This window comes from Uranotaenia lowii, chromosome 2, assembly GCF_029784155.1.
Source record: "Uranotaenia lowii strain MFRU-FL chromosome 2, ASM2978415v1, whole genome shotgun sequence".
Lineage (NCBI taxonomy): Eukaryota > Metazoa > Arthropoda > Insecta > Diptera > Culicidae > Uranotaenia > Uranotaenia lowii.
The window spans coordinates 379,740,859-379,759,792 of record NC_073692.1 but is presented as its reverse complement, the minus strand read 5'-3'; the positions used below and the strand labels follow the sequence as shown (position 1 = coordinate 379,759,792).

At 38.4% G+C, this 18,934-nt stretch overlaps 1 protein-coding gene across 1 annotated transcript in view; it reads right to left on the bottom strand.

The window, feature by feature from the left end:
- LOC129743222 (uncharacterized) overlaps positions 1-18,104 on the bottom strand; it is a 40,160-nt gene extending 22,056 nt beyond the window's left edge. The window contains exon 1 of the mRNA XM_055735202.1: positions 16,594-18,104. Coding sequence (XP_055591177.1) covers positions 16,594-18,104 — 1,511 coding nt within the window. The remainder of the gene's footprint in view (positions 1-16,593) is intronic.
- Positions 18,105-18,934: the final 830 nt, after the last annotated feature.

The following is an 18,934-nucleotide window of genomic DNA, read 5'->3' as shown; positions in this document are numbered from 1 at the left end:
CTATCGTTGAGATCAAAAGTTACGCGAGGTGCAATATTTCAGGCATGGATCTAGAAATGCGATTTCTTTAGAATCTATCTTTTTTTTTTCAATATGAGTGATCTGGGTAAAAAAATATATTTATGATTTATATACTGACAAATTTCGCTGAAAAGATGTTGAAAACTCACTTTGGATGTTTTCAATTGTTTGATTATTTTAGATTTTATTTAAGTGATGAAAGTTCTACTGATAGTTCTTTTAAGTAATCAAAAACACATTATCTTGGAACTGAAATCAAACTTTTTGTTATTTGAGTTATATCGATCCTAAGAAATTATTTGTTTGAATCCGTAGTATTGAACAGTTATAGATTGCTCATTAATGGATGCATGAAAGATGAACATTGATACACAAATCTGTACAAAAACAAAACTCCAGATTCAATCACTTAAATTTTTCATGCATTGGGTTGAGTATTTAGTTTTTCAAGATAATGTATGATTATTTGTCTTACTTCCGTTCAAATTTCTACCAGGCTGTTCGAGCGTTGAAATTGCATCCTTCAACTAATAACTCGAAATTTATTTAATTTTCCTTTCTCGTTGAGGAATTCCATATATACGAAAATGGTTTGTTCCTGAAATTTGGAAACTATGAAATTGTTTCATTGGTTTTCGGCGCTTCGTCCAAATAGTTTTTCAGCAGAACAAGTCAATTTATTCTGAAGATAAAGCATTGCATTCATACTACACACTGCATATTCTTGTAGACTCTCAACGAACCCCAGAGACGGTACATGAAACTGTTCTAGTATTAGTCTGAGTCGATTTGGGGTCATTTTTGAATTTTCCAAACCCTGGGGTCTTAAAAGCTTCGTTTTAGTCCAAAACTCATCCATGATTTTTTGAAGAATTTTTAAGTAACGTTTACATGGGTAAATTCGAACTTTTATGTTTGTATGGAAAAATTGAATATTTTGTACAGAAAAATCAACATCATTTTTCTTTCATCTGTGGAACCGAGTCTGCTAATGGTTTTTGTGTCAATTTATAAAATATTCAATGGAAATTTTCCGCTGAACAACTTTGTCGAATGTCATAACTTTGTATCTTTTCAGACAAAAAAGTTATTAGCTGTTTAACAAGTGTATGTCTTTTGGTGTTGATAAACAATAAATTCAATTGACACCACTGCTGAGTGCCTAGCGAGGTATTGCATGACCATTTTTCATGTAGGCACAATCTTATTAGACAACAAATTTAAAAGCCGTTCTAAAGGGGTAAATAGATATGTCCTTTTGCATTGAAAAACAATAAATTCAATTTACATCACTGCTGGTGCCTCGCTAAGTATTACATGAAAAGTGATCATGCAACAGGGGTGCAAGGTGAATTTGTCAGAAATCAGGATCAGGAGAAGAAAAAAAATCAGGATTTTAAGGACACCTCTAAATTTAAGAAAGTGATAAGTAGCTTTGCATAGTCTGCATAAACAAAGGCGAAAACCAGATGTGGTAAATGCCTAAATTTATGCAACAGAACAGAAGACCTGCCTTCAGTCCATATCGAAAAACACCAAGAACCATCTGATTCGATGATCACCATTGGTTTAGTAGGTTTAACTATTTCAACGAAGATTAGTGCGCTGTTCTGATAGTTTTACAACAATTTTATAATTAAGATGTTTTTTGAAAATCTGGATAGTCATTTTAAAGAACAGGTTTTAAAAATCAGGACAATTCGAGAGTTTTTAAAAAAAATCAGGATGTTCTTTCGAAAATCAGGACATATCCTGAAAAATCAGGACACCTTGTACCTCTGGTGTGTTGGTAAAAATTATCGTTGCAACTTGAGTTCAATTGGTGTGATATAAAATTGTGCTGCCTACAAATGCATTAGCCAAGCACTGGTAGCTACAATGGAGCTACTTTTAGATCTGCTTACTAGTTTCATTGCAAGACCATATTATTACGACTGAGATCTTATAAGAACGTTTGCGGTTGATCCAAGCGAAGTAAATTGATATAATTTGCATGAACCCCACCGCAAAATATTAGATCCATCCCTCTAAAGAGTGGAGTAAATTTAAACAATTTCGGTGTCCTTTTACGACCGAATTAGGGACAGTAAGGGAACTTGAATGAGTGAAAAAATCATTAATATGCTCAAAACTACGGAATGGATTAATCTGTTTCCTGCAGAGATTCATTAAACAGTATGAAAGAAATAGTTCAATCATCAAAAATCAGCATTTGAACCAAGATGAAAGTAAATTCTATTGAAATAATGAAAACAGCTTCCTTAAGCCGTTGTCCGAGACGCTTCTACCCTACCTTAAAGAAATGGATTCCTATCTGTCTCTTCCCTATAGACTTTTTTTTTTGTTTTTTTTTTCTTTTTTATTAATCCTGTTTGTTTATTACAACCTTATCTTATAATAATTTGCTTATAATTCTTATAGACTCGGAAACTCATTAACCGATTTTTTAGTTCGAGCCCAAGAGTAAACATCGAACACGGTTGTACCGGATAGTTTTTCAATAACGATCCGCCAACTGTAACGTTAATAAAGTCGCGAATGCCATAAAGATGTTAAAACGACTATAATCGAAACAAAAAAAAAATAACCGATTTGCGTGAAACTTGACAGGTGGGGGTATTGGTGGCCGGGGGTTGTTCCTATTATGGTTTGAGACCCATCGCCCTCACGGGAAGGGGGGGGGGTCCCAAACCTAAAACAAATGGTTGCAGAACTCGAGAACCGGTAAACCAAATGGTACCAAACTTGGCATGGGAAGATATTTGGGCACGGAAAATTTTTATATGATTATTTAAAACCCCTGCTTTTTTTTAGTAAATAGAGAGATAGAAAAAGAGAACGAGGGCTCACCTACAATTTTTAACATAACTTAAAAACTTATCAAGCAGATGGAACCAATTTTGGCATGGGATGGTTTTAGAGTACGAAAAATGTTTCTTTGAATATATATGTAGGAGAAAAAACGAGTGAACTTCCTTACAATTTTTCAAATAACTTGAGAACTAATCGAGCAATTGGAACCAAATTTGGCATGGGATCATATTTGAGTACATAAACGGTTATATATTAATACAAGCACCGCCTCTTTTTCCAATGGGAAAAAAGGAAAGGAAGAGGGGGCTTCCAAACAGTTTTTGGTATTACTGAAGAATAAATCGAGAATATGGAAAAAAAAATTTGCAAAGGAGGGTTTAAGGCTACGATAAATGTTTCCCTGAATCTTTGGGCAAAGGGAGGGGGATCCTTTACATTTTTTTTACAAAACTTGAGAACTGATCTAGTGAATGGTACCAAATTTGGCATGGAAGTAGCAAAGGCAAGGGGTAGCTTTGATCATAATGAAATTTTCTCCAAATAGGGTAAATGTACCCGACCTTGGCACCTAAGGCATGGTTTACTCTTTTTTTCAACATTCCAACCTTCCTGTTGAGTGCACCATATAACATCCTTTGAAGAATTTACTTGCTAACTTGCTTAGAGTTCAACAAAAATATGTTGTCTATGTGGAACTTTCATTAATGTGAGCAAAAGGCATGCAAAGTACTCACTGCGGTGCTCCAATTACTTGGCCGCCGTACCAATTGTTTGCCGTTTCGATGATCCGATTCTTGGCCACCTGCAATGTGCAATAGATCTTTACCAACAACGCTCAATTGACAGTTAACAGAATCGTTGGCTATCCTGAATATATGGCCACTGACAGAATGACGTCAGCTGAGCGTAAAGTTCTATGCGACGATGGAACACCGGGCTTCACTCATACAACAAAAAGGCTTTCGAAAACATTGATGAAATTTGGTTGGAAGGGAAGCACAAAATAAGCTTTCATTTCAAAAGTCGGAAGTCCAGAATTTCCGCAATTCTTTTTTTAATTTTGAAAACTTTAAACTTTTTGCTCATTTAAACAAAGTGATGATTATAAATACCTCAAGTTTTTTCAGAATATTTGTGTATGAACAAGAATCATTGGTTTATGAATGACAACCAAACCTTCATCAGGGGGACCGATTCAGAAACAAATTATGTCCGCGAGTGGTTTGAACTTTCTCTTTTTTATGAACATTAAATCCCTTTGATGAAATCTTAACTAACATATTATGAAAGCAAACTTTTTAAACTGGACATGTTTTAAAGAGATTTCACAGCTCATCATTTTTGCGAAGTTTTTTGAGACAATTTCATCAAAATAAATATCCAATACATCTTGAACGGGAGTAATACTGAAAGGTGTGACCGTGTCAAATAAACGAATTATTAAAAAAACGACTTGAATGCTAATTGGACAAATTCAGGAATGCTAAGCCTAACGACAGATTCATTTCAACATTTCTATGGTTCTGTGCATCATGATGTTTGAATTATTCCTTTTGAGTTTTCATAGACCATAAGTTGATAGTAAAATACTCTAGGAGACTTGCGATTGCGACACATAAGGTTATTTTCACTACCAAACAACTATCTTCATATTGTGAAGTTTGGCTTCATAAAGAAAGAAATTGAAAAATTCCTTGAATGGCATTTTAAAATTTTGCCCTTTTGAATTTGTTAGCTGAGATTATGAGCTTCTAGCAAGAGCCATCTCGATTGCCCGGGGCGTTGCGCAGTGGTTTGACACGCCAAATAGATGTTAGAATGTAAACCCTGCTAAAACAGTTTTTTTAATTCGACTCACATCAAATATTTTAAGGAATAATTGGAAAGCAAACGATATTTTCCTGAACTTCCAACTTCTGTTTCCATGAAAAAAATTAGAACAAAATTCAAAACAATTAAATCTGAGTAGGTGGTTATGGTGGTATGGTTCCCAAGCAATAGAAAACGATTCCAAAACTCAATTAATTATGTTTTTTACATGCTAAAGTCATAAATTGCCATTGATCTAACAGTTTTTAGATAAGGAAAACATCTTAAGTCTTGTGAGTTGCTTAATTTCACTTAGTTTTTTTTATTTCAAACCACTGTGTTCTGTAGGAGACCACGTGGCATTTGCTCGGCAGACTGCAATGCAAATGCTGTTCGCACGCATACCAATGGACCTTCGATTCATGGTTCCCAAATAGCGATTTTTGCATTTTCAATGCTTGGATATGACTTTGAGTTAGTCGAATCTCTTATGTTCTCCTACTTATTTCGAAGCTTAAGTTGATAGAAACGGTTTTATCATAAAACCCAATTAGTATGAAAACATTTGTGCGTAGTTTTAAATGAAGTTTTAGGGAAATCATGAGCTCAAAAATACCTCTTAATGAACATGTATTTTTTCCAGCTTCCAACACTGGTGGTGTATTTCGATTGGAGTTGCATGCCAAGAAAAGGAACAAAATTAGTTTTAAATTTTTATTCAAAACCTACATAAATATTCAATCTTTTGTCTTTCTAGTATTTTTTTATTTTTAGCCTAGTTTAACTGTAGGCATGAGTATTTATTGCAAATTTTTCAAATGAATGTCCGCGTTTGAAATCGCATGTGAATTAAACAGTTGCACTAGAAAGGTGAGTTCATCTGATTTTCATACAGTGATTTCCAACATAATTGCCTCGGATGCAGATCGAAAAAATTAAACTACTTTAATAAAGTACAATCAATCAAAAAATTCGGTATGCACAGATTTGAAACAAATTATTCTCTTCGCAATGAAAATATATTCAAAATTTTTAAGCTCAATTTGGACCTGAAAAACATAAAACGACCCGTTGGCATGCCAAGAAATGGACCATGCCAAAATAGGGCTCACTTACCCTAATCAACAATAACTTAGTCTAAAGTTAAAATACCTTAAAACTGTTTTCTACGTTCAAAAATCTACAAGCTGAGTTTCAAGTTGGGGAAAAAATTGAGTCGTTTTTGAAAATTTCAAAATGTAAGTAAAAATTTTATTTCATCATCTTGAAATATCTAGTTTTTCGAAGGCTCGCAAAAAAAATACCCTTCCTGATGAAATCAAAGCGTTTAGAAGCAGCAGGTTGATTTATGTTAAAGTTCAACTTTTTCCCTTAGAAAATGTCTAATTTTGGAGTAGTTTTTGTTGTAATTTGAGGTAAATTGTTGATATTTAAAAAATAAGGACGTTTTGCAAGAGTAAGCCAGTCTAGGACAAAAGGCTAGAAACCCTATCAAATGGTCAAGTGTGAAGGAAAATAATAAAGGGGTATAGTGCGAGGGACTAAAGAATTGAATGAAGGCAAAATTCATGGTTTTTGTCAGAGCTGTCACATCTGTCTGGCTTTTAATGAGCAAGTTGATGCCGTTTTAAAATTGCTCCAGAAGCAACGGAAGAAGAGCAGTGGAGAAAATGTTATGAGAATTAAAAGATTTTTACTCGAAAACTCATTGGAAGATTTCGTTACCGAGAAATCTTAACCCTTTAATGCATGACTTTTTTAAATGAGAATAGCAACTATTGGTTTTCTGATTTCTGATTGAGATTAAAAAATTTGTAAGAATTTGCAAATCTGAAGGAATAACAACGATTTTCCAAAAAACTACTTTTTCAAAAAAAAACTACTTTTTCAAAGCGAAACTTCAGATCTTGAACATTATTTACAAATTTAACGAACAGAGTGAACAAAAAGCAAAAAAAAATCCTCTAATATTCTTATTTTTTATTATAACCTTTTTGTATTTATTCCATATTTCGAATATTTTAAACTATTGGTGATTAAGAAATCTTATAATGAATGATTCTAGTGAAAACTAGATAAATAAATAAAAATGTACTGATGAAACCAAGACAACACTAAGGCACAGGTAACCTAAACTAGGATTTCCTGGTTGAATTGTTCAATTTATTTTGAGCAATGATTTTTCCACCCTTGGATCTTTTATTACAAACAGTTTATTTCTTATTAGTTTTAATATTTTAGACGTGTTTTGAGATTATTGATATCTTCGATTTATATCAACAAGTAGTTTTGTTTACTTTCTTAACGACTGAAAGAAAATCACTAATTTTTACGCTTTCTGGAGCCACGACTCTTTATGTAACAGTAATTCCAACTTCTTCAGATTCACTCATTTTAAGCGGATTTGTGCCAACGTAAGAACTTAACTACACAATTAACACACGACGTATTAAAGGACACGACACTTGACATTCTTTCAATCGGAAAAAAGGGCAACATCGAGCCCGAAACCGGTCGACAAAAAGGTAATTTTGAATCCTTTTTTCCGATTGTAAGAACGTCAAGTGTCGTATCCTGTAATACGTCGTGTGTTTATTGTGTCTTCAGAGTCACATGAGTTAGTTCTTGTTGAAATGCTTAACGCATCCAGTGGCTGATTACGAGAACGCCAATAAAAAAAATGGAACTTTCTCTGACAGCTTCAATTACTCTCTGGAGCCACGATTTTCACAGTTCATCGTTTTAAGCCACTTCAGTTTTTTGCATTATTCATGTGTTGAATTTTTATTATTGACGACGACTTCCACTGTTCTTGAATTTATTGTAAAGCATTCAGAACGTTTCTAAAAATTTCAAAAATAAACAATTAAGACAACGCGAGCATCAAAACTTCCCCATTCGCATAAACGGAATGCGAAAGCCATTACATCATCTCTCAATATTTGAAATTCCTCGAAGTTTGCTTTGGTACTATAGATCAATAAGTAGAATTATGACAGACTATCTTCCTCCGGCTGACGAAAACCTAGAAATTCTTCATCTGCAAGATTCCGCAGCGTCCCATGTGCCACAAATGTTTTTCTCTTAATTTTTCAAGGTAAGGAACCATCTGGAGGCGATCGGAGTTAAGCCATGTATAGTAATTTCACTGCATTCGAAATAAATGCAAGGCCGTTGATTTCTCTCTCATTTTGGTTAAGCATTCAATCGGTCATACATATCGATAAACTGAAATGCTTATTTAAAAAATGAAAATCTCCAAGAAATTATAGGATTTGTATTTCCCGATATTCTTTGAATTACACGATGCAAACTTTGTTGAGAAAATAGAAGGATAAATAGAAAAAAAATCAAATTGAATAAAAAATAGAATAAAAATAATCTTATGCGGCAACACTGGAGATGAATAAAATAAAAAATATTGCTTTGACAACGTTTGTTATTTTTAAAACACTAGGCAAAATAAACAAAACAAAGTAAGTAATTCAATTCTTGTGAGTGATAGCTGTCAAGACGTGTCTGAGTAAATATCTGCATTGAGATTCATAAGAATCGTAAAATCACGACAGCGTGGTCCACTTTATCTGAATACGTATTAAAGCACAAAAAGTTTCCTTTTTTTGACATTATCAAGATTAGAAAAACTTTATTAAAAACTGTTGCAAAAACTAGCCAGTTATTGTCGCCTTTTGAACTTGAACATAACCATCAACCTGTAACACTTTCACGCCTTTCAAATTGAGTTCCAACTTCCACAAGTTGATGCATGCAGTATTTTTTTTTACTTCATCTTTCACCGCTTACTTCAAAACAGCTGAAGATAAGATATGAAAAGAGCGTCAAAAAGTGCATCAGAAGCTGTACGAAAGAAAAAGTTGCATTCCCACAGCATTCTTTTGCCTTTTAGTAATGGTTAACTTTTTTTTCCCTTCTCTTTCCTATCTCTCACTCGACGAAGCCCTTTAATGTGGCAAACTGCTTCTCGTTTGGAAAACGTGGTCGCGCTTCTTTAACATTCAAAACGAGAAAAAGTTTAGGCGAATCATGATCCTTGTGCTGTTTGTTGCCACGCGTTTAGCGAATTCTTTTGAAAAATTGTGAAAAAAATGGAAGGAATGGGATACCAGCATCAGTTGACTCACTTAAAGTGCAAACTTTTTTTTAGAGAGATCAAACCATGTGTTTGAAATTGTTAAGATGTTCATCAAGAATGCATTTTGATGACCGTAAAACAAAAATTGATTCAAACGTTTTTGGAAAATAGCTTTTGCCAGGAATCTCTTAAAGGAAATGGATTTGAAAAATGTGGAAAATACATTAATATGGAATAAACACTAGAGTGAAGATGTTGTTTTGATTTGTTTTTATTTAAATATAGCTAAGGTATTCAAAGACCTAAACAGCGTCAAACTTTGCTACAAAATCTGTCACCTGCAACGCTAAACGGTTTCATGTATTCCATCGTTTGACACGTTTGAAAGTTTGCAAATTTCGGTAACACCACTTAAAAGTTGTTGTTCATACTTACCTAATACGAGAAAAAAAATACATTTAAAACAGTTCCAACCAATTAGGTGAGTTGAGGTTTTTTTCAATTTTCCGATGCAAAATGTTTCGATGTAGAGTTTGAATTTCAAGTTTTCCAAAAAAATACTTTAAGTAAGAATTTTATTTCTTAGAATTTTTACTTCAATATTGATAACAAGATGTACCGACAATCGATACTGTGAACATCTCCGCAATATGCTAAATTCCCATATCATGTTTCTGGTAAGATAGAAAACTCCGGGAAACCACACTTTGCAGGAACTTTGCCCCCGTTCTACATCGTTCTTCTAGATATTGGACTTATTGGTTACCTGTGACAGATGTCACGTTTTGGTTTCTGTTGTAACAAGGTGTCGTCGAAAGTTTCCACTATCAGCCACCATCTTCGGAAACTATAGGAAGGTACTTTCGAAATTCCTTCAGAAGCCTTTCTTGGTGCTGAGCCGCGTTTCTCGAAAAGTTTGTTGTGTCTTGTAAAAAAAGAGCAGCAACATCGACATGCCAACCAACTCAACGGGGAGGAAATAATTCGCGAGCAAAAGTTTTGAATCCTCTTTCGGTGTTTCTGTTGAGACGATGCTACTAACTCATTGTGGCCGTCTTGTTGTTTCTGTTCCTTCCATCGAACATGTACCGATGTCACGAGCAGAAGCTTTAGTTTTGCAACAAGTTTCCTCCCTTCGAACAGCACCATTTCACCACAAAAGTTTGAACTATGGATCCACCATAAAACTAACAACAACAAAACAACGGGGGAGGAACTATGTTCAGTTCGCCATCCTAAAGCTTAGCGGAAGTAATGGTGAGCAACATATACACAAGGCTGGGCAACCGGATATGTTCTTCTTCACCGGAAACGCACTGGATGCTGCACCAACGAACAACGGCTGCCGATGCTGAATTCTTGGTCTCCAACTGCTAGCACTTGCTATTCGGATCCTCGCGGGAGTTGTTGTTCGTAAATGTTTTGCCCAGCCCAGGGCTGGTTTCTCAGAAAACTATGGCCTATTCTGAGAAATTTTGAGAAAGTTATAGAAAACCAAATGCTTCTTCAGCTCACGTCTTGGTTAAAAGTGTTGTGGTTTGTGAGATTAATTTTTTGTTTGTTTTTTTTCACAAATATTTAGGGGAAAATCAATTGAAGCTGAGTCTGAAAATGATAGTTTTTTTTATATTTTTTGAAACATTAACTTTCTCATTTATTTCTTTTCTTTTATTATATCAATGGTGCAGTTAGGCACTAGGCAGAGCATGCAAGAAGAATTATAGTAGAGTATAACGAGGTAACATTGCTCACTTTTTTCAATAGCTTTCGATTCTTTTTTCTTTTAAGGAGACTAGAATTGGAACTTGGAATCTTTTGACCCTTGCCGAACAAGGCAAGCAAGCTCAACTTGCTAGAGAAGCTAGCCTCCTTGAGCTTGATATTCGAAGTCCGTTGGCCTAACGCTGGGTACCACAAGACACAGTCTGGGCAAGTACTGCTTTACTATGGCATACGAGGAGAACACGATACTCGGGAACAAGTAGTGGTTTCCTATTAAGCCCGCAGGATCATGCGGTTATCAAAAGATGGGATTCAGAACACAGGTAAAAAACCTTACAAAAGTCCAGTATTATGCACCAACTGACGTTGCCGATTTACAGGAGAAAGAGCAGTTTTGCTGTCAACTGAATATCGTGGTTGAGAAAATTCCGAAGGGTGACATTCAAATCCACCTGGGCGACATCAACGCAAAGATTGGCTTCGACAATCAGGACCTTGAGCGCATCATGGGGCGCCACGGCTAAGGACAGATGAGCGAAAACGGAGAGATGTTTGTAGAAATTTGTGGCAACATCAACATGGTGATCGGTGGATCGCTCTTCCCCCATCGACCAGCACATTAGATCACTTGGGTATCCCGAGATGGCTGAACAGAAAATCAAATTAAATACATCTGCATCAGCCGAAAATGGAGAGAGAGCCTTCTTGATGCCCGCAACAAATGAAGCGCAGACATTGCATCTGACCATCACTTCGTCCTTGGCGAGATACGACTGAGAGTTGCGCGTGTTCAGCGGCGCGAGGAGAATGTCGGGTGTCGATACGACGTCCGCCGGTTAGAAAATCCAGAGGTATCAACGTTGAACAGCTAGAATCCAGAGCATCGGAATCAAGAATGCTTTTATAACGACGAATGATGGTACTCTCGGTACACCCAAAATTCAGCCTCTGTGCCAATGGCGTGTAGTCAATTACATAGCATCATTGGTACAAGAAGATAACGCGACCGGTGCTGATTCGATTTGCTCCCACTGGCATTAATCTCCCAAGTTAACCGAATTGCGTATGTCTGAAAGAAACAAAATAAAAACGTTTGCACGTCCCTCCCTATCGCATCACAAGACGAAGAAGGATAGAAATAAATACCGGCCAACACCAGGCAGCCAGCGAACCGAGCACTGTGCGTGTGAATGTAGCAAAAGCAACAACAAAAATATCCTTCTAATTCAATCCACTGGCACCGGCAAACCACGGCCAAGCTGTGCGTGTGTATGCAGTAAAAGCAACAAAAAAAACATTCCTTCAATTTACCGGCAAACAACCACGCACCGGCCAAGCTGCCCGGCTTTAGCAGCTGTGTATATGTAGCGTGTGTATGTAATAGCAGGCGGTAAGCAAACACAGTTCTCATTCAATGGGTTTCCCGTTTCCTTCACTCCCGTTCCCTTTCCCGTTTCCATAACAAAACAAGCTGCCCGGCTTTGGCAGCTGTGTATATGTAGCGTGTGTATGTAATAGCAGGCAGTAAGCAAAGCACAGTTCTCATTCAATGGGTTTCCCGTTCCTTCACTCCCGTTCCCTTTCCCGTTTCCATCGAAAGACAAAGGAATGCATTGAAAGAAGGCCAAACGCCGGGAAGCCGCCGTTGTGCGTTTTTTTCGATTGATCGGTGACAGAAAGCCTATGACAAATATCCCTCATCCTGTATGAAGCTTGAATAGTACACTGGTTAAAATGCCGGTCTGGCAAGACGCTATGATTGGTAATTTGAGTTCGATTCTCACTACGGCGCTGTGGTTTTAATTTTTATTTTTTTTGTTTCTGGGATGAATTATCCAATAGGAATAGGTTTTTCTTGTTTCGCTTGAATGTAGTGGTCATCATTTTGGTTGGGAGCCGAGTCCTTATGCCAGTTACGGTTTTTCAAACATACCGTCTTCGGCACAGTGCACATTTCAGCGCATTATCGGCACAGAGATATGCTAAATAGGCATTGGATTTTTGCAACCTCTTCTATGGGTGTAAAGTTTGTGGAAGAAGAAGTGAATGGATGTCGGATGAAGCTTGATGGTCGATGATCGGAGAAAGGGGAAAGTCGGAATTGAGCAGGCATGTACCGGGTCAACCGAAGCAGCTGCCCGCTCACGATATGCGGAGCTGGAAAGGGCAGTTAAACGAGCTTGTAGACGAGACAAGAGAGCCTGGACAAACTCCCTAGCCAAAGAGGGAGAAAGAGCCGCCGCCAATGAAGATATCCGATTACTTTATGACTTTTCTCGCCGACTTAGTGGTGCAAGGACTAATGCAAGAATGCCGCTAAAAGACCGAGCAGGTCAGCTCAACCGATGGACGGAGCATTTTGAACAACTCTTCCGAATCACGAATAGTGATGGTCAACAGAACCCGCAGCTCGAAGCGCCAACAGTAAGTCGCATTAATGACGTCAACTCAGGAGCGCCCTCGCCGGCTGAGATAGAAGCGGCAATCAAAGACATGAAATCCAACAAAGCACCTGGAATCGATTGCATCCCTGCTGAAATGATGAAAGCCGACCCTGCCTTGTCAGAACAAATGTTACCCCGCCCTTTTGCTGCCTGCCGCTTCCCTGCCGACTGGATGCAGGGTAAAGGTCCCGAAAAAAGATGATCTGACCGAGTGCTGGTAACTGGTGTGGCATAACTTTGATTTGTACAACACTCAAATTACTCAGCAAAGTGATCCTGAACAGGATCCAGGAGAAAATCGACGCTACACTCCGACGGCAACAAGCTGGACTCCGATCCGGACAATTACGTGTGGACCACATCACAACGTTACGAATCATACTGGAACAAATCAACGAATTCCTGGACTCTCTTCTGCTGATGTTCGTTGCTTTCGAAAAAGCATTCGACCGACTGAACCACGATTACATTTGAGCGGCTCTAAGGCGACGAGGAGTCCCTGATGCACAGTACGAGGCATTTTCGTACTAGGTCTTGCACGACGGTGTTTTGTCCGATCCAATCCTGGTACTGCTGGAGTGAGACAAGAATGTATCTTATCACCGCTACTTTTTCTAATCGTAATGGATGAGATTCTGACTGGATCGATTGACTGTACACCCAACCGAGGATTGCCCTGGAATCCTTCAACAATGGAGCAACTGAACGACCTTGACCTGGCTGACGATATTGTTTTGCTCGCCCAAACACAACCGGATATGCAGAGCAAACTCGAGTCAATGTCAATGTCAGAACCCGGATCCGAAAGGCCCGATTTGCAATTGCGAGTCTCCGGAACATCTGGCGCTCACGTTAATTATCTCTACGAACGAAAATCTGAATCTTCAACTCAAACGTCAAATTCGTATTACTATACGGATGCGAAACTTGGTGCACGACGCAAAAACTGAAAGTATTTGTAAACCGCTGCCTACGGAATATCATTCGCGCTTGGTGGCCTGGCAACTGTATCTAAAATGACGAACTACATCACCGGTGTCATCAAAAGTCGCTAGAAATCGAGATTCAGGAACATAAGTGGAGATGGATTGGGCACACGTTGCGAAAAGATGAGAACGAGATTTGCAAAGAGGCGCTTGAATGGAATCCAGAAGGACATCGAAAAAGTGGCAGACCCAGAAACTCGTGGCGGCGAATCCTAGCCGCCTTATTACGAACTGTTGACGACTGTCTTTACTGAGTCTTGACTGGGACAAAGTGGCTCCGGATTGTTAACAGTGGAGGTCTTTTACCACGGCCCTTTGCACCGGAGGATCGGCGCGGGAATGTTAAGTAAGTAAGTAATCTGCAGCATTATCAATAGTTGGTGGGAGGTAGACTGACACCGCAGTCAATTCGAATGGCGTGTAAATTCGAATAGCTACAGTTTGAATGTCAGTTTGTAATTGCAGACTTTCGAAAGGTACACCCTCCTTTACTGCCAAACCAACTCCTTGCCTGCTATGGGTAGAGCACGATCCAAGTTGCAAATTGTAGTTATTTCCAATAATATTCGGGGCCGTAGAATCTTCGAACAGATTTTTTTTTCTTGTAGGCATACTAGGGATGGTTGAAATTCTGCCAATAGGATTTGAAGTTCGATGCGGTGTGTGCAAAGTCCGCTTATATTTTACTGCATGGCAAAGATGCTAGATTATGTTTGTGGTACTAGCGTTCCAGCATCTGTTAAATTGGAAAAAGAAACAGCGAGTGGAAACACAGGAGATAAACTTGAGGTACTTGCCTGAGAGTGATTCAGGCTCCTTATGCCACCATCTGCCAAGAGAGTCGAAGCCTCACTTGACAGTGCTGACAAAGGGACAGACCTGAGTGCTGGAACTCTGCAACCATTTATAATTGGGATACCATTTCGGTGATGGTTTCATAATTCAGTTCCGTTTATCGATGTGGTGGTGGTAGTGGAAGAACAGACAAATTCACAGCAAAATTATTTGATATACTTGCCTGAGGTTGAGTTAGGCTCCCAGTGTCAGCAGCTACCCGAAGCTCATTGGTTCTAGCCGAGACATTTCTTGGCAGGACTCACACAGGGAAGGCCTGGTTGTTGGAAATCTGCAATTGCTTATATTGTGATTATTTTCTTGCCATTCGGCTCCTGGGTGTGGTTGTGTATCCAAATATATATGTCCTGTTTCGTTGCATTGGTCGTTATCAAACTGCTTCTTAAGTTCGTTATTATCCATAATATAATCGTTAGAATGTCCAGGGTCATTGCAGATGTTAATACTGGATAAGAGGATATTAAATTAGCTTATATCAAAATCATCATCGTCTAGATCAGTGTTCCGTGTTACGGAACTAAGGACTCTGGTGGTTTGACTTTGTCTTTTAACGTTAGCTTGAGATGATGGGGAGGTGTACATAGTACGCTTTCTACTTATACTCGGCGCTGGGCTAGTTGCTTCACCTCCTCGTGGTCCAGGGTGGAAACGTGTCTGCAAGTTTTTTATTGTGATGGTTCCACAGGCCCAATTGGGTCCTTCCTCCACCCCATACGCTTCTTTGTTAACGAGCTTTGATCACCGCTGATTCTTATTGGCTTTTCTGGTTGATACTTTTCGGTGAATTTGAAATCAAATAAAAACAATTCTTTTTACGTTTCGGCCTACTACCTTCAGCCATCCTCAGAAAACTATATTATAAACAAGAAACTTAAATTAATACAAAAAATTCTTCACAATATTCCATCACAATTTCACTGCACTTTTGCACTTACGATTTGTATCGCCGCGTGCTTCCTGAACGGCTGTCTTACTTGATTTAAGTCCGGTTTTGAATCGCTTCTAGCAGCTGGCGTCTATCATTCCCGGTGTCGTCGTGATGTTGGTTGTTGTCGTCGTGTTCGGTGACGTCGTTTTTGAATCCGTCGTTTTAGTTGCGAATTGTGGCGTCTCTCTTAGTTTTTTAATAATAGAGCTATATATTTTAGAAATTTCAATCGAATCTTGCTTGATGTTTACTGTTCTTCCTTTTTTGAGTTTTATGTGTAGTGTTTCAGCTGTTTTTCGTTTTCCTTCTTGGTTTACTCTTTCTAAAATATATGCTTTGTCGAAGTTAAACTTATGGTTCTGTTCTATGGCATGTTGTGTCAATCCTGTGGCTCTGGTGTTTTGTTTGAGACTCGTTTTATGATTTTTAATCCTTTTTTCCAGAGTTTGAGATGTTTGTCCACAGTATTCTTTCCCGCATTCACAAGGAATTGAATATACCACATTTGTCTGTTTTAATTTTGGAATTTGGTCTTTCGTTTTTGTGAATAAACAGGTTTTAATTTTGTTGATTGGTCTCGAGGATGCAATTATGCCATGATTTTTCAGTACTCTACTAACTTTTTCGCTCAATCCAGGAATGTATGTTAGTGAGACGTATTTTCCTAGATTTTCCGTAGTGCTGTTGCTTAGCGAGTTGTAAATAGCATCTACCCTCTTTTTCAAAATATATTTGATGAATTCATCTGGGTAATTATTTAAATGAAGTATTTTTCTGACTTTATTGATGCTCATTTCACGTTTTTCAACGTCGCTAAGTTTCAGTGCCCGGTCAATCAATGCAATCGCTGTGTTCTTTTTGTGTATATATGGACTTTCTGAATAATAATCCAAATATCTTCCGTTTTCTTGTTTGGTGTACCAGTTTTTCTCAATCTTTCCTTGACACCTAGAAAGTTTGAGATCCAAGAAACGCAATGAGTTTTCAGTTTCTTTTTCCAGCGTAAATTTTATGCTTGGGCATTGACTGTTAAATTCGGTTAGCACGCAATCTATGTCGTTTTCATAACCTACTATTAAACAGTCATCGACGTAGCGTTTATACATCACGAGGTTGATACCTTTATCTCGTAGGCATTGGATGGCGGTTTCCTCAAGTTGTTCCATCAAGAGAGACGCTACTACCGGGGATAGAGGAGAGCCCATCGGTGTGCCAAAAGTTTGCTCGAAGATTTTACCATTGTACTGAAAAAACGACGCTCCAAGTATTGTGTGAAGGGCGCGTTTGAATTCAGTCCATGGTATCGGCGTGTAATCGCTAATTTCCCGCCACTTTTGTTCAATTATATCGTACACATTTTGAACCGGTACGTTCGTGTAGAGTGACACGACGTCCAGCGAGTAAATAATGCAACCATCAGGGACCCGAACATTGGTGATCTCCGACGCGAAGTCGAAGCTACTACGCACGTGGTGTTTCGTTTTGCCGACGACGTTTTGTAGCACGTTGGCAAGAAACTGAGCCATTCGGTACGTAGCTGACCCCACTGTCGACACTACTGGTCGAAGCGGGCGGTCTTCTTTATGAATTTTAGGAAGACCGTAAATCCTCGGTGGAGGGCAGTTGAACAATTTTAACTTGTTTTTTGTGTAAGTGGAAATGTATTTATTTTCGTGCCACGAGTCCAACATAGTGTTGATGCGTTTGAGTATCTTTTCTGTTGGATCTGTGGCTAGGGGAGTGTACGTTGTTGTGTCACTTACCATAGCTGTCATTTTTTCGCTGTACTCGCTAGCTAGCATCACGACGGTTTTATTTCCTTTGTCCGCCTTGGTGATGATTACTTCGTTGTGTTCTCGGAGAAACTTTCGGCTACGCACGATGTCTTTATGGATCCAATCGTTGTTTTTGGCGCGCGGTTGGTTTTGGAAGTCGACGTAGTTGTTGATCATCGTCGCGATGCTGGATCTGATGTCGTCTGCGTCGGGTTTTTGTTTTATTGCGCTCTCAACGTCGGCGATGAAAGCAACGTATGGTATGTTTGTTCTTGGTTGGATGTTGTAATTGGGCCCAAGGAGCAGCGCTCGTTCCAAATAGTCGGGAATTTCCACGGTTGTTGTGTTTTCAATCCACTCAGCTTGGACCGCTGTCTCTAGGATTTTCTTCTTTTTCAAAAAATCCAGTTTTCGGGTTTCTTTCTTTTTGCTTTCACTAAACACGGTGGTTGTTCTTTTTGTGACCATTTCTTTTACATTTTGCCAATCCTCAGCATCCAGTAGGCTTTGTAGTTTTTGGGAGAGGAATTTCTTTTTTGGTTTTAGGCGGGCTGTTGTCCTTTTTGTGTCACTGATGGCTAGACTTACCACACGGATTTTTTGCTTGTGTTCCAAGATTTTTAGCTCCTTCTTGGATTTTTCGTTGTCTAGGCACATGTTTATTTTATAGTCTAAACACTTCGGCACTATTTTGCACTTTCTGCAGTTTAGGAGGAATTTTAATCGGTTGTGCATTTTCGCAGTTTTTATTGCTGTTTTTAGGAATTCTCGTGAGTAGTTTAACATCAAATACATTGATCAAGAAAAGAACATCGTTAAACATGTTCATAATCAACGAAATCGCAAGAAAGTACGGAAGAATCGTGGAAAACTACTCACGAGAATTCCTAAAAACAGCAATAAAAACTGCGAAAATGCACAACCGATTAAAATTCCTCCTAAACTGCAGAAAGTGCAAAATAGTGCCGAAGTGTTTAGACTATAAAATAAACATGTGCCTAGACAACGAAAAATCCAAGAAGGAGCTAAAAATCTTGGAACACAAGCAAAAAATCCGTGTGGTAAGTCTAGCCATCAGTGACACAAAAAGGACAACAGCCCGCCTAAAACCAAAAAAGAAATTCCTCTCCCAAAAACTACAAAGCCTACTGGATGCTGAGGATTGGCAAAATGTAAAAGAAATGGTCACAAAAAGAACAACCACCGTGTTTAGTGAAAGCAAAAAGAAAGAAACCCGAAAACTGGATTTTTTGAAAAAGAAGAAAATCCTAGAGACAGCGGTCCAAGCTGAGTGGATTGAAAACACAACAACCGTGGAAATTCCCGACTATTTGGAACGAGCGCTGCTCCTTGGGCCCAATTACAACATCCAACCAAGAACAAACATACCATACGTTGCTTTCATCGCCGACGTTGAGAGCGCAATAAAACAAAAACCCGACGCAGACGACATCAGATCCAGCATCGCGACGATGATCAACAACTAC